The sequence below is a fragment of the Mytilus californianus genome, unplaced genomic scaffold (genome assembly GCF_021869535.1).
Source record: "Mytilus californianus isolate M0D057914Y unplaced genomic scaffold, xbMytCali1.0.p SCAF_5, whole genome shotgun sequence".
Classification (NCBI taxonomy): Eukaryota; Metazoa; Mollusca; class Bivalvia; order Mytilida; family Mytilidae; genus Mytilus; species Mytilus californianus.
Genome location: NW_026262701.1, coordinates 47,524,959 through 47,540,777, shown reverse-complemented (window position 1 = coordinate 47,540,777; position 15,819 = coordinate 47,524,959). Strand labels below are relative to the sequence as shown.

At 32.5% G+C, this 15,819-nt stretch overlaps 1 protein-coding gene and 1 long non-coding RNA gene across 2 annotated transcripts; one reads left to right on the top strand and one right to left on the bottom strand.

Moving 5' to 3' along the window:
• Positions 1 to 1,486: 1,486 nt before the first annotated feature.
• LOC127702369 (uncharacterized) lies at positions 1,487 to 5,288 on the bottom strand. Its single transcript, XM_052206529.1, has 3 exons — positions 5,042 to 5,288; positions 3,137 to 3,222; positions 1,487 to 1,995 (listed from the first exon to the last, which is right to left on the bottom strand). The coding sequence occupies exons 1-3, from the start codon at positions 5,180 to 5,182 to the stop codon at positions 1,773 to 1,775; spliced, it is 450 nt and encodes a 149-aa protein (XP_052062489.1). The 5' UTR covers positions 5,183 to 5,288; the 3' UTR covers positions 1,487 to 1,772.
• A 1,267-nt stretch (positions 5,289 to 6,555) lies between these two features.
• LOC127702377 (uncharacterized) lies at positions 6,556 to 14,516 on the top strand. The gene is made up of 4 exons (XR_007982394.1): positions 6,556 to 6,657; positions 9,424 to 9,490; positions 11,394 to 11,585; positions 12,858 to 14,516. It is a non-coding gene; the product is annotated as an uncharacterized LOC127702377 (long non-coding RNA).
• The last annotated feature ends 1,303 nt before the right edge of the window (positions 14,517 to 15,819 follow it).

Sequence of the window (15,819 nt, the reverse complement as noted above, 5' to 3'; positions counted from 1 at the left end):
GTCTATCATAGTTGTTTTTCGCTTATTGTTTTCTATTTTCATCAGGCCGTTGGTTTTCTCGTTTGAATTGTTTTGCATTTAGTTAACTCGGTGCGGTATGGGTTCTGCTGATTGCTGAAGGCCTTATAGTGACCTTAAGTTGCTTGCATCTTAGTTATTTAGTCTCTGGTTGATAGTTGTCTGATTGCCAATCATACTACAACATCTTCTTGTATTTATATGATACTGTATTTTTGTAAAAAAAACTTTGTAGGTTTTGTCCCCTTGTTCATTTAAACACTCCCCTAGTAGATTTCTCAAGTTTTTCTTTTCTCTTATGAATTAGATATCAATTATATAAAATCGATTTGAAAATTCGACCTATTAATATAATTTGTTTTTATTGTGTCCAATATCCACATGCTGTTTTTGGAAAAAAATATGTGTTAAAAATTTATTTGTCAGTAATTGAAAAATATTTAATGGTGCATCATTATATTGTTGCTAAAAGGTAAAAATTAAAAAATCAAAACTCAAAACAAATAAGGAGATGTTGTATGACTGCCTTGAGCCAAATATCCACTAGATACTAAAGCTAAATGTAAACATCTTCAGGTCAACATACGACCTTCAAAAATGAACAAAACACATTTCGTATATTCAACATTTTTGGATGGTTGGTGTGAAATTAGTTTGGTTTAGGGGATTAGAGATGATTGTTTCGCATTGATTTGTATTGATAAGCTTTTAAATTAATAAACCAACATATTTCCGTTCTGTGTTTTTCCGATAATAAATTTACCCTAAATTGTGACCCCCCATTTATTTTGGTACTACAACAGTGTTTATTCTATTATAATTTATTTTAGTCCCGATTGGAACTACAAGATTGCAGTCAGTATATTTCTAAATTAAACATACGAAACCACAGAAAAGAAGCAATTAAAACCAAACTTTGATGAATGATTTCTTCAAAATAGATTCTGTAAATGTATTTTATGTTTCTTTCGATAAACCATAACTATCAGCTTTACATTGAACCTGGTGCAAACTATTTTGTCATTTACAGTCAGTGTGTGCTTCTGTTTGTGCCTGTCCCAAGTCAAGAGCCTGTAATTCAGTGTTTGTCGTTTGTTGCTGTATATCATATTTTTTGTTTTGTTTATTGTTTTGAACATAAATCAGGCCGTTAGTTTTCTCGCTTGAATTGTTTTACATTTGTCATTTCGGGGCTTTTTATAGCTTTCTGTGCGGTATGGGTTATGCTCATTGTTTTGTCGTAAGGTGGCTTGTATTAACTTCTAAGTCATTTAGTCCCTGGTGGAGAATTGTCTCATTGGCAATCAGACCACATCTCCTTTTTTTTCATATTCAATGTTTGATGGTTGTCAAATACAAACGTCATAATGTTATATTACGTAGTTTGATTCATGATCTAAAATTAAGATGCAACGAATATATCTTTTCCTACCAGTGTATGGCTGTCAATATCAACTCAGACGTAAAATTAAAAAAAAAGAATAATTTATTAAGATTTAAATTGCAATTTGATCATGTCAAGAACACAACAATGTCAATTCAATATATAACAAAAGTGTGAAAAACTTCAATCTGATTAAAATACAGACCTTTGTCAAATCTTTACTTACACCTTGAAAGCAAAGCTCAGACAAAGGATCTTAAGTCATAAGCAATTCAGTATACTTACGATCAATCTTAGTCGTAAGTTTTTTTTAGTGAAACTGACTCCTGCAGTTTAATCATATTTAAAAAAAAAAAACTATCATAAAGGTCTAAAACTTGTACGCCTTTGCAAACATTTCACTAAATGAAACTGATTCTAGAAATTCTTTCAAGTTGTATTTGCCATCATTATCATAATCCAGTTCTTCTACAATACATTTAGCTTGTTCGCCTTCGAATCCATGACTTGATAGACCTGCTTCAAGTTCCTCTTTAGTCAGACTTCCACTTCCGTCTTTATCCATTTCTTCAAATGCTTTCTTCAATTCGTCACTGTAATGAAAAAATTTATGTAGATCATGCACAATATATCAGTCTGGATATTTGATTGATTGAATCAATTGATTGAATGATTCTTTTTATGTTTAACGCCACTTTCAACACAATGGCTATTTCATGGCGGACAGTTTTTATTGGTGTAGGAAGCCGGAGTGCCGGATACATTATTCTGACTCCTAGCCGGCTAGTCTTTGTTTTTACTCCTTAATTCCGCATGCTTTGCGGAGAAGCAGCAAATGCCAATTTTAAAGTCTTTGGTTTGACTTGCCCGTGTAAACTGATATCGACTGCTCAGTTCGGCTGTATTACTGGAAATGTTATTAAAAATATACACGAAAATGCAGATGCGTTAACTGGAACCTATTAAACAATTTTGAAAAACCATGAATTGTTAAAATGAATAGTTGAAACAGCTGACATTTTTTAACCAGTTGATTGATGTTTTCGTCATTGTAAAATTCATAGAGATGTCACAATTACATCTTATGTAAGTATCGTCTCGTAGCTAGAGTATTTTTCATATATTCATATTTATTAGATAAAGATTGCATTTATATTTTACTACTGCCAGTGAATATTCACAAGGATAGATCTATGTTATTCTCCCTGTACTTGTATTTGCCAAAACGTGCTTGCCTTTTTAACCCTTCATGGAGACGTTTGATAATTTATGTGCTTTGTCATATGTTGCTATTTTTGTTATGTATTGATAGCAAAAGAATAATGTATACAGAAAATGAAAGGATATGGAGTAAATGTACATGGGACAAAATCGCACACAATTCATAGAAAACATAGAAAATTATCAATGAACAGGGCTTTTATTCCTGTTCTTCATCTTGACAGTTGATGAAGGGTCTTCAACAATGAACGAATCATTCATACCCTACAACAAGGTCAAGACGCAAAATTCAAATTGTCTTATGTAACAGACTATCATTTTCTGGTGGCAGTAAAAACTCCTCTCGGTCTTAAAAATGGAATGTATAATTTGGTTAGCATATGCCAGAAATATTTGCACCTGGACGTTAAGCGAACAAATATTAATACATTTTTATCATCATGGTTTTCATTGACTATGGAATCTGTATGAACATGTATAATATTTTAATCTTATTCTTTATTTTATATGTACCATTTTTGAGTTCTGAGTATGCCTGTCATAAATTCCTCTTTCGTTAAATTTTTTGCTTCCTTTTGTCCGAAGAATATAAACTTTTCCTGAAATGCAACAATTACAGTGTAAAATATTATCATCAGCAATAAAGTTTTTTTCATTTTTTTTTCTTCATTTTACTAATGTTATCTATAAAGTGTCTTTTCTGTACCGATTCTTATTCTACGGTCCTCTTTGTCCCTATTTAACTTTTACTATCAAAATAAAGAGTGCTAAAGAACCTAGTTTCACTTTTAGCCCATTACAATGTACCAGTTTAAAACCAGAAACTTCGCAAATTGCTTTACTTGTTTTTATACAAAATTGTGAAATTTGTTGTTAATGTCAGTTTTATTGTAGTCTCGGATTTATTTTTATTTTCTTTATAGCCTCTTTTAGGTCAAGGTGATTTAAAGCTCGGAAAATGGTGCAAGTACTCCTCTTTATAGCCTCTCTTAGGTCAAGGCGATTTAGAGCTCGGAATATGGTGCAAGTACTCCTATTCTATAAACTAGAACCGGTGTACCTTAAGATGCTTTTATTTTGCTGGATTGCTGTCTAATTGACGTACAGCGAACATCTCTGGTTATTTTTACTTGTCTTTAAATGTACAAGACTATTTGGTGCCTTATGGATAACCTTTCATGTATCATTGTAAAGTCAGTATCCCATTTTCGTACACCCACGCCTCTTTTTCATCAGACCGCAAGGTTTTACTAAGGTATGTATATGAAATAATTTCCTGCAAGACCCATGCAGAGCGACGGTCTAGGAAAAGAAATAAAGAGCTGCATCATGAGCGCATGATACGCCCGTCTCTTTTTCAAAGAATAAAGTTTCATAACTCCTCAATGTCATATCAGAAATTTATAAAAAAAACTAAAGGGAGGTTATTCTAATTGATATAAAACAATTCACCACAGTTTCACGAAAACTGCTCAAAACACTTTTGAGTTATTGTCCGAAAACTGGAAATCCCACCTTTTTAATGAATAAAACCCCATAACTCGGAAACGTAAAAATCTAAAATTTATAAAAATCGAAAGCGAGCTCACGTCAATAGATATAAACAATTCACCTAAGTTTCATGCAAATTGGTTAAAGCGTTTTTGAGTTATTGTCCGACATGTTGATGACGGACGGACGGACGGACGGACGGACAACGGAATACCATAATACGTCCCGTAAACGGGCGTATAAAAATACAGACACTTTCGGTCAGATATGGGGAGTAAAATCGTATGCAGCGTGTTGGAAGAGTGCCCTCTGCAATGTAAAGAACATTAATTTTCTTACTTGACAATGTCTGGTTTACTTATTGTGTGGTACAGGTGTAATTTCTGCCCCTACCCTACAAATTATCTTTTTTCCTGTGGCAATTCAAATTTCCCGTACTCCATCACGTTCGATCCAATTTGCAGAATCAACCTTACCAATTGGTTTATTGCTAAAGTTCTTGTAAAGTACTGACAAATGGAATTCTAAGTTAAGCCAACAAAAGTTAATCGATTCTATTATTTGTATATATACTAGTAAATGTCAACCCCATATCTCCTAACATTTATAATAATAAGATCCTACACATAAAATCCTTTTGAAACTCCTTACCTGATGAATAAAATATATCATGATTGTATACAAGTAAATAATAATATTACGAATTAGTGGTAAACAGGTTAACTAGACACGATACATTGTATTTTGATATCCCATGACGGTTTTAAAAATGAGAAATAATTATTATATTTTGATGATGAATGTTAAAGAAATACCAATGCAGTAACTTTAAATTGTTCCTTTTCGGCTTTAAAGGCAGTTTGTTTACTATTCGTTTTTTAACAACATGAAAAACTCGGTTTGATGTTGTTTTGGTTAAATACTTACATTTATATCGAAATCATCGACCGTTTCGTATACTTCCTGGAGGCATTGTTTCACCTCCTCTATTGTAAGAACATCGTTACCATCTTTGTTATATTTCTTCCAGTAAGCTTCTGCTTGTTTTGGTGTTACTGATCCGGCCATTTTGTAATTTCGATTTCCCGAAAAAGTTTTCTCAATCACTTCCTCTCACACAATTACAGGTAGAAAGATGTTTATATGTAGGCGAGTGTCACGGATAAAAAATCTGTGGAATGTTCTACTATATTGTCATACTTGATGGTTTACACCCTTACATGGATAATATTTGTGTTATTACAAGATGATAAAAATATTTACCTTTAATAGTGTGAGAAAAGTGGAGTGAAAAGGGACAGATACCTGATCAATTAATTATAAACTTACTTCCCGAGGACAATCTTGTCCAATTATTTGCATTGTTAATCTGTATATTTTAAACCGAACTTGACCGATGTCCGTATTTTTTCGAATATCAAATTAATTCTAAACAACGATTACCTTTCTTTCTCTGTTGACGAGAATGTGTATTTAAGTGAAGTGTGTGGAGGAAGGGTGGGTACACTTTAAATTGATAATTTACCGGTTCGATTTACTTGCGTTAATAAAGATGTATATACATTATTATAGCATACTGTTGTAGTCCCTTTTTCTCATTGCGATGGTTATTTATTTAAATCAGTAAAATAAGGACAAATGTCTTTCCCACAAGGAGATGGCCGGATGTATGGATATTTTATATGGAATATTAATAAAACTCTCAAATTTGCTAGTTTGTTTCCAAAAACTAAATACATAAAATATACAATAACAACATATTGAAACAAACTGTTGATTACCCGTTAGTGAAAACTATTTACCGTTGCATAAAAAAATATCGCTGACACTCATTCCAAATAGATATAGTGAATCATAACTTCTAATGTTTCGTTATGTTTTTGAAAATAAAAAAGTGAATATTTATCAAACTATATCTTTGATTTGCCTTTAGTCATATAATAATTAACATAGTCTTGCGTGACGGCTATATATTACCCGACATCAATAAAAAGTTAGTATCGATTTAGTCGAAGTACAAATGCTCGCAGAAAACACGAAAGCTGTAACCATGTTCAAGGCAACAGCAGTGCCTAATTTTTATCGAAAAGTTCTTGAAGGATAAACATAGTTTGTTTAAATCGTGTGATTATTAATTTAATCGACGTGTAAATGCTCGCAGAAAACACGAAAATATAACTATGTTTAAAGGCAATAGTAGTGCCTAATGTATATCGAGAAGTTCTTGGAGGATAAACATATTTTGTTGAAATCACGTGATTTATATAGAAAGGACCAACTATTAAACCTTTAAAATTCAGAAATGATACATTCTGTTGGAATACAAACACCATTAGGTATTAAAGAAAAGTGACCTTTGTTAATGTCTAATTTCATTAATCTTGTGCCACATAAATATTATAGGGCTTATCAGCTGTTGCATTCTCCGGGGACTCGTGTTTGACATAAATGGCCTTCTGTGAAAGAAAAAAAAACTTTAACATAAAAGATTCGCTTTGTATTTATATTAACATTAAACTTTTTGAAAACACTTCTGAAAGATGGTATGTACTATTTTAGAATATATTATGTTGGTTGAGAAAATTATATGTGCGCCATATTACCGTATGTAAGCATATATTCAATGTTCGTGTGATTTATTTTTTTCACTTGTCGTGTGGTACGATATAATGTGTTGTAAAGCAATGCATGCATTGCCGTTTCCCAAATGTTTTATATTTTTTCTTTCATATTGTAATTTCGCTTAACTTAATGCATATTTCTACCAAGAGATTCTTTATCAGGATGTTAGATTTGTATAAGATTTGAATTCTTGTAATGTTTGTAAAAATGTTGGAAATATTTAATTTTTTCACTAAGTCTTGTCAGTGTTGGTAAAAAAAATACATGTAAAAGTGACTAAAAAACAACTACTACAGTGTTTACAGATTTAGTGTGGTTGAGAACTAAACTTACGGCAACAGCGATGATATCAGCTCTCCTACTGTGAACTTACTTTTTCAATGCAGCACATCCCAGCAGCAATTGCATCTGGACAATATGTCCAATGGTTCCTAGTGGGGGTTCCGCTATTCCTAGATTGTAACATCACGAAATGAGATATATCACCGAATTTGTACTTACCATGATCAACACGAAGGGCGCCACATGTAGAGCAGTATCTGTTTACCATTCCGGTTCACCTGAGACCACCCCGCCCTCAGTTTTTGTGGGGTTCATGTTGGTCAGTCCTTGCTCTACATAGTGTTTTGTAGACTGTTGTTTATCTTTTCTCTGTTTTTGTTCTTTTAACATGGTTTTTTTAGTTTGTCTTTGACTTATCGACTTATAATTTTTTATTATTCTTTTGGTATCTTCTGTCTATTTCTTTTCTTTTTTTTTAAAGCAAAATGTATTCAAATTTAAAGATAAAAGGTGTATATGGGAAACCTTTGCCCGATTGTTTTCGGAATACTTGACATTTAATGTTAATATTTGCATGTTAGATACTAGTATAAGTTACAAATTCTTCAACGTTTTCGGTCCTTATACATCCCTGGATTTCAAATATTCGGCTTTGAGCGTTCTTTCTGAGGATAGATCCAGAAAAGCGCTTAGGACGCATGTTTATACCGTGTTGTTTTCATTTTTTACAGTTAGTTAGATATAAACATTTGCTTCTCATGAGTCTTACAGCTTAGCAGGCTTTTATAGCCAACTATACGGTATTGGTTTTTCTCATTGTTGAAGGCCGCAAGGTTGCCTGCAATTGCTTACATCCACTTCATTTGTACTTTGATAGATAGATGTCTCATTGACAAACATACTTATTTCCGTATCTTTGAATTAAGAGGGACACGGGGGAAATCATGTGTGCAACTTTTCTAAGAGGGTCACATAGAGGTATGAATCTTTCAGTAATCCTTTATTATCAATTTACCAGGATGCTCTTTCAACTATCAAACTTGAGATAACATTGTTTAAAGAAACGAGTCCTTAACCATGTCAAATGTTCGGACTCCTTTGTTTTTATACGGCTAATGGTTTTATGAGTTTCAAAAACATAACGACAAATTTATTTGGTAAAGGTAGATAACTCCTATAAGATTTCAACGGGTCGCTTCCATCCAAATCAGCCAAAAATTTCTGAGGATATAACGAACAATTTAGAAAAAGAATTTTGTCGATATCTTTTTTATTTTACGAAGGAGATGCACACACAAGATAAACAGTGCATGAGGAGATAACTCTTACACAGAAAATTGTTCGGCTAAAAGGGGTTAAATTTAAAAGCGCATAAACTACGATAATATATATAAAATATCTAAGCGACATATTGCGAAACAAAAATTTGACGCAAGATCAAACTTTGGCGGAGGAAAAAAAAAATATAATAATAAATTATAATCAGAACAAAATCAAAAGGTCTTCCCACAGAAAAGTGGAAAGACCTAATAAAACGAACCGGGGCACGACACCCGGTGAATTGTCTTTCTGTTTTATTATATTAAAGTGAAAATATTGTGATATAGCTTTATCTTCTTTATTCTATCTTAATTTAGAAGATGTTAGATATTCCTTCAAATGTTTGCGTTTCTGGTATGCGATGATATGCGGTGTTTTAAATAATTGTTTTTTTTTATTATGATGATGTCTTCAATTTAAAAAGCAAAGAGGACACATTTGCATTTTGCACAATCTGATTAAAATACAGATCATGACAACACTCTGTTTTACTTTCTGTTCTGCGGTAGATAGGGAACGACCATTTAACTTCAAAGGGGGAGGGAGGTTATGGTTTTTTCCTAAAAAATATATTCTGAGCCCCAATTTGATGAGAAAAATATTGTGGTCAAGTAGATGACAAAAAAAAATATTCTGAATCCAGATTTCCCAATACCTTATAGTGTTAAATTTTGAAAAGAATAATTTGATTAATAGCGTCGAAAAACTAATTAACAAAATTTCTGATTCAGACAAAAAAAAAATACCCCCTCTTCCCCCCTCCCCCACACACACACACCCTTGAAGTATAATGGTTGCTCCCTTATTATATCAGCCAATGAAATTTTTGAAAGCGTGTATTAATCCGACAAACCCAGAGGATACTGAAAGGTCTTTAAAACAGAAAGTAGAACGGAGCATTTTCAGATCCTCGTAAGCAAAGTTTGGACACAGGATTAGTATTTTAATCAGATAATTCTATGTAAACAAAAGTGTGGAGGTTTCACCCTTCTGTAAACATCATTACAGTTTTAAGAATATGTGTGTCTAGACAAATAGTTCTCTAGAACATACACTATCTTTTCAACCGCTTTGTTATATTATAGATGAGCGTGTTTGTTATCCTCTTTCTTCTGACATTGGTCAATGTCTCTGTCGATGCAGACGGACACTGTAAGTAATTATTTTGTTTTCTTTTTTTGTAATTTGTAAATGAGATAGAGCCTAGTTAAAGTAATTTTACACCCTCGTCCTTTGGTCTCAATGGCAATCATGCCATATCTCTTCATTTTAACATTAATTTTTATGAAATGCAAGTCCTTGATCCCTTTTTTTTTGGGGGGGGGGGGGGGGGAGGGGAGGGGGGGGGGGGGGGGGGCAACATAACGTTTTGAATGTCTTTTTACATGATTTTCTGGTCTGCGCCGAATTCTATATAGTGTATAAACGTCAACGATAATTAGATATAAGAAGATGTGGTATGAGTGCCAATGAGACAACTCTCCATCCAAGTCAAAATTTATAAAAGTAAACCATTATAGGTCACAGTACGGTCTTCAACACGGAGCCTTGGCTCACACCGAACAGTAAGCTATAAAGGGCCCCAAAAAATTACTAGTGTAAAACCATTCAAACGGGAAAACCAACGGTCTAATCTATATAAAAAACGAGAAACGAGAAACACTTATGAACCACATCAACAAACGACAACTACTGAACATCAGATTCCTGACTTAGGACAGGTGCAAACAAATGCAGCGGGTTAAACATGTATTTTACCCAAGGATTCAGTTGCCTCAATAGGCCGTTTCTGAATCTAAAAGACTATAGGTAATTTTATTGTTCGTACACCTAGATGAAAATAACGTTACGTCATTGGTTGAATTTCCATTGTTTGGGACATTTTTAACCAATCACGACGAGTGTACACTTTTGAAAATATTACTAATATGAAAATAAGGAGATGTGGTATGATTTCCAATGAGACGACTATTCACCAAAGTTTAAATGAAGTGGGTGTGAGCAATTATAGGCAACCGTACGGCCATCAGCAATGAGAAAATCCCACACCGTATAGTCGGTTTTAAAAGGCTCCGACATGAAAAGTATGAAGAAATTCAATTGAGAAAACTAACGGCCTAATTTTATTACAAAACAATTTACGAAAAACAAATATGGCAGACATGAAACAACGATGCATTTGATTATACCATTTCATACATAATACTGGTTAATGAGCAGGTTAACAATGGACATGTAAAACTAAATACATTTGTAATTGGATTCTCTTTGCTTTACAGTCTTGTAATACAAGATTGCCTGTTGAGGAACACGTTTACTATAATAGAGAAAACTATATCCATGTAGAAACGAAACTCAATTTAATCTACCAATAAAAAGCTCAATACTAAATGGAGTTTCCTATAATATTTACATCTTTCCAATGATGTCTAAAATATTAGCATAATTGGGTCATTTTATGCTCAAGAAAAACAATACAAGTTTCTTATTTCGTGGGCACGAGTTACTAAGTCGTGGGCACGAGTTGCAAAGTAGTGGCCACGAGTTACAAAGTCGTGGCCCCGAGTTACTCATGTCGTGGCTAAGAGTTTCTCATGTCGTGGCAACGAGTTACAAAGTCGTGTCAACGAGTAACAAATCTGACGACATGAGTAACTTGTGACCACGATTTTGTAACTCTAAGCCACGACTTAGTAACTCGTGGCCACGACATAAATTACTCGTGACCACGAATTGTATTTTTTTTTCTTGAGCATAAAATGACCCGAATAAGCTTTCATACTAGTATCAATCCGATTAAATTGAAAATGCATATAAATTCTTATATGTATCATCAGTTGTATTGCAGGAAAAATATTCCCCAACAAGTTTTCGGATATTTCACGTACTTTATTTTTTTTTGCGAACTTCCTGTAGTCTATAGACAAAATTCTTATAAAGATATCAGTTTCGAAAAAAATAGATACATGTATAATGTAAGTGATGATATTATATAGTATATATGTGATTGTAAGACTGAATAAAGAACGGAGCCTTGTATGATTACATATTTCAGATAAAGCTTCATGGAGCTATTATAGAACATCCGTTGTGAACGCTCATGGAGGATACAATTGTTCTGGGTGCAGGGTAAACGGAGTGTGTTATTTAGCCAATCAACAGTGGAAACAAGGGTGTTGGACGTTACAATGCAATGTTCAAACTCTTGGTCGTCTATCAATACGACAATCAGTCCCAGTCAAAACTCGTACGTTAACAACTTTTTTAGCCTTCATTATATAAAATTAACTTCCAAGAGGACGGACTTATTCCCGCAACACCTCATTTTTTGTTTCACTAGCAGGGTCAAAATTCAAAAGTTGTAAACTTGCTGGAATTTGAATATCAAAGAGGTCAAACATTAATAATAAAGAGTTCACAATTATTTAAAAATATTGAAGAATGTCCTTTTATTCATGTTTGCGATCATTACGGATTTTTTTTTAAATTTCAAAATCAACAAAAAATTGCAATCTAAAGTATTTGTTCAGAAATATTTCAGAATATTGTAATAACTTTAAAGTACGTGCATGAAACTTTCATACTTTACGAATTTTGTCGAAAATGACCATATCATTTGCATATCGTGAAATACATTCAGCGGAAATTGAACCTATCGCTTTCTCGTCATATGTAAAAATTACTAAGGTTATACGTTGTTAAGAAAAAAATATCGCATCTGCATGATATTGCTTAAATTATTTCTTTCAAATTTGTTTGTACTGACATGTGACCATTTTTTAAGTTGCTGCAATTTTCCTAATTTTCAATTATAATTAATGTAACACAGTTTGTGAGTCGTTTTTCAAATAAGATGGTGTTGGCCAGTTATATATATATCTGTTTTATTTTGTTTGTGTTTTTCTTTCTTTATGTGTTGTCGTTCAAATCTCTTATCAAGTAAACATCAGGCGGTTAGAGCATAAGAATTAGAATTAACATATAAAATGTATTATAATAAACACATAGACTTTTGTTGCGGTTGAACAATTTGGCATGTTTTACAAATCCGCCTTATATTATTCAGATCGACGGATCACTTCAAAGAATACATCGGAGAATTAAAAAATAATCAGTCATTAAATACTTTCCCATTTTGCATCTTTTCATATTTTCACTTTCAGTGGATACATGTACATTTTAACCTTATAAGAAGAAAATATAAAATGCTCTTTTTTTCTTAAACTGATTTTATATCACGGTAATTTTTCTTTTGTTTCTTGTATATTTCCCACCATAAACAGCTGAATAATAGACATCCACTGACATTTATTTTTCAATTAATTGATTTTCTTTAATAAAGTCTACCATTTGTTTGTTCAGTATTGCTAATAACGTTTTAAATACAAAGCACATGCATGTTTGCGTTTTAAATACAAAGCACATGCATGTTTGCATGGTAGTGTACCCCATCCACAAATTGACGTTTTGGTAAACATTCATTCATGTTTTTCTAATTGTATTATTGTTTTCTTGATAGAGTGTAGAGATTCATACGGCAGATGTGTGGATAACGGTGGAATCGACCTCAGTAGACGATGCACATGTCAGGTGATGGGAACATCTTTCAGATGGACATGTTTTGGGAAATAAATAACTTGGAACAGCTTGTTGCATTCATGTGAACTTTTTTAGAATACGTTTAAGTCAAATTTTCTGTATAGATAATTCTTGTTATCTCGTCTTAATAGTATGTATATATCATACAATTCTAAATTTAAGACAGCATTTCTCAAAGGAGACAAACAATGATTATATCATCATTTATATGTCACTTTTACAGTATAATGTGTGCATTCAGTTGTTTCTTTAAGCGGGTTAAGGTTAGTCAAGAGAGACAACTCTGTATCAGTTTATGTGATGCCGAATAAAAAAAGGTGACATTGTACTTTGAAGCTATCTATAAAAACAACGTACCAGTGATTCGCAAGAGTTATTCCCCTTAGCCTATGTCAACCTCCTAAAAGTACTTGTATGTATTATACTTTATTGTCGAAAATTTTCAAGCAACATGACTTTAATTTATATACGTATCACGGCTATGTGACAATTTAGTGATTTTCCAATGGTGACTAGACATTTTAAAATCTAAGTAGTCTTCCCTTATAGTAGAAGAAATTACTATTAGGGTTATCAAACATACACATTCGTTCAATCAACTTCAATGTATATTTTTTTTTTATTTCTTCAAACCGTGCAATTCAATTTCCCATCTAGTCAATGACTGACTATTTGATGACACATTATAAGAGGTAAGAGAGTGATTGGCAAAACATACACAATAATGGGCCTAAAAAATAAGGAATAGAGAAAAAAATTACCAAAATTTTAAAGAATAGAGAATAATTGGGTGTTAGAATATAAAGAAATACAGAATTATTGGCAAAATAAATAAAGATAGAGACAAATTGCGTAAAAATTTACAAACTACAGAAATGTAGACCCCTTATCCAGACCATCTTGTTATGCTTTTCATTAATTCATAACCAAATTTCGCGATGTACCACAAAGAAGGATACATGGCCTAATCTCTATAGGACAAAAAAAGTCTACGAGACATAGAAATTATGTTATTTCAAAACATTAAGACTGTACTCCGTTGAGTTACCGGGATGCTTTAATTTATTTTAAAAAGTATGAGTGTTTAACCACGGGTACACGTCATTTTCCAACCTTCTAAAATTCAAACTGACCTTTTTCCCGTGCATTCATCATTCATCGTCCATTCTGCGTGCGTGTTCAGTTCATTCATCGTGCATTCATCGTTCGTGCGCTTATCATTCATCATTACGTGTGTTTTCCTTTCAACGTGCGCTCAACGTTCTTTCATTCTTAATCGTGTAAAGTGCGCTCTACATTCATTCATTCTTAATCGTGTAAAGTGCGCTCAACGTTCATTCCTTCTTAGTCTGTGTGTTCATCCATAATCGTGTAATGTGCACTCAACGTGTGTTAATTCTAAATCGGTTGATAATCGTTCAGCTTTTAATTCATTTTGTAACTTTTAAAATTACTTTACAGTCTTGCATAACCACTACGTACTGATGAGAAAACATTTTGTTAAATTGCGAGATATTCTGAGAGTACTAATTTTCTCATCTACATGTATATTATGATGTTATAAAAATAGGTTAACTAGTATGTGTGTTCTGTTTCTTTACTTTAATATTATTTAGTTGCATTATATTTGAAACAGCAAATATCAAATCTCCTGTTCTCGATTTTGTGTTATAAACTTTACTTAAGTCTATAACTAAAAGGGAACTTAAATACTTTCATTAATTTAGGTTTTGATAAATACCATAACCGGTATCATTTGTCTCAGTTCCTGATGGGCACATGTACATGAGGGTATTCCATCAAGAATATACAATATACAAGGTTGTTATTGCGGATTAAGAAGTTGGATGTCAAACTTTAATTAACAGACTGAGGCGAATCAAGGATTTGTATAGTGAGATTTCATTCACTATACAAATCCTTGGGCGAATTTAACACTGATACCTGTATGTATTTTCTCTTCTACAATTCTATTATCTGATCTTTATTTTCATTTAAACTAAGCTAAATACGTTTGTGACAAATTGAAAAAATAAACATCAGATGTATTTGAAGGAACTTTGCAAATATAAGATCAGGCAAATATATCAAGAACTCCTTATGAATGATTTTAATATAGGAACTTATTTTTTTCCCTTGAAATTGTGTTTACGGGTTTAAAATACAGGTATTTATTTTCTGATAAAATAGTTAAATTTAGGTTATTATGATAATTCTTTATTTCATTTAAAATAAACATTTAACGCTTTCTCAGATTAATTTCGGACATAATACAGAAGTCGCAGGATTAATTTGCACTTTTCAACGTGTTCATGATTGCAAATCTATCAAGATAAAAATCCCGTTCAGCAATTTGGTCTAGTAATACCTGGGACTATACCTGGGACTATTATAATAAATAATAGTCCCAGGAAATACGCACACTGTCAATATGTATCGCAACACATGTTCTCTTCCTGAAAATGCAAGTCATACTATGAATAAGATTGAATGCAAAGTGCAGTTTATTATTTGCAAATTCAAAACGATAATAGTCAAACTATATGTTATGCATCTAAATCACCAATGACATGGGGAAAACTGTACATTTATAACTTTGGTTTTTAAATCATTCCAATTTTTTTTATCAGAGCTTTCATTGTGGGGATTAATACAGAATACAGCATTCATCCATCAAATATAGTACGTTACGTTTGACTTTGTCGAATTGGTTCAACATAATAAAAGGTGTACTGTTAGGTCTTGTGTGCATCATTCCCTAAGGATCGTTTTGGCTTTATAGCTCAAAAATGTATTATTTGTTTTGCCTGAACATTTGAACATTCTTTCTTCTTGATTCCATAATGAGGATAAATTCAGAAATGTGGAATGAATTCGGAACG

Bases quoted from the DNA above. Each gene is read 5' to 3' on its own strand.
- LOC127702369 (XM_052206529.1), bottom strand. From the start codon at position 5,182: ATGGCCGGATCAGTAACACCAAAACAAGCAGAAGCTTACTGGAAGAAA. The intron at 3,223-5,041 runs GTAAGTATTTAA...GTTGCATTTCAG, and splicing joins TCGATGATTTCGATATAAAT to GAAAAGTTTATATTCTTCGG. The intron at 1,996-3,136 runs GTACATATAAAA...TTTTCATTACAG, and splicing joins ATACTCAGAACTCAAAAATG to TGACGAATTGAAGAAAGCAT.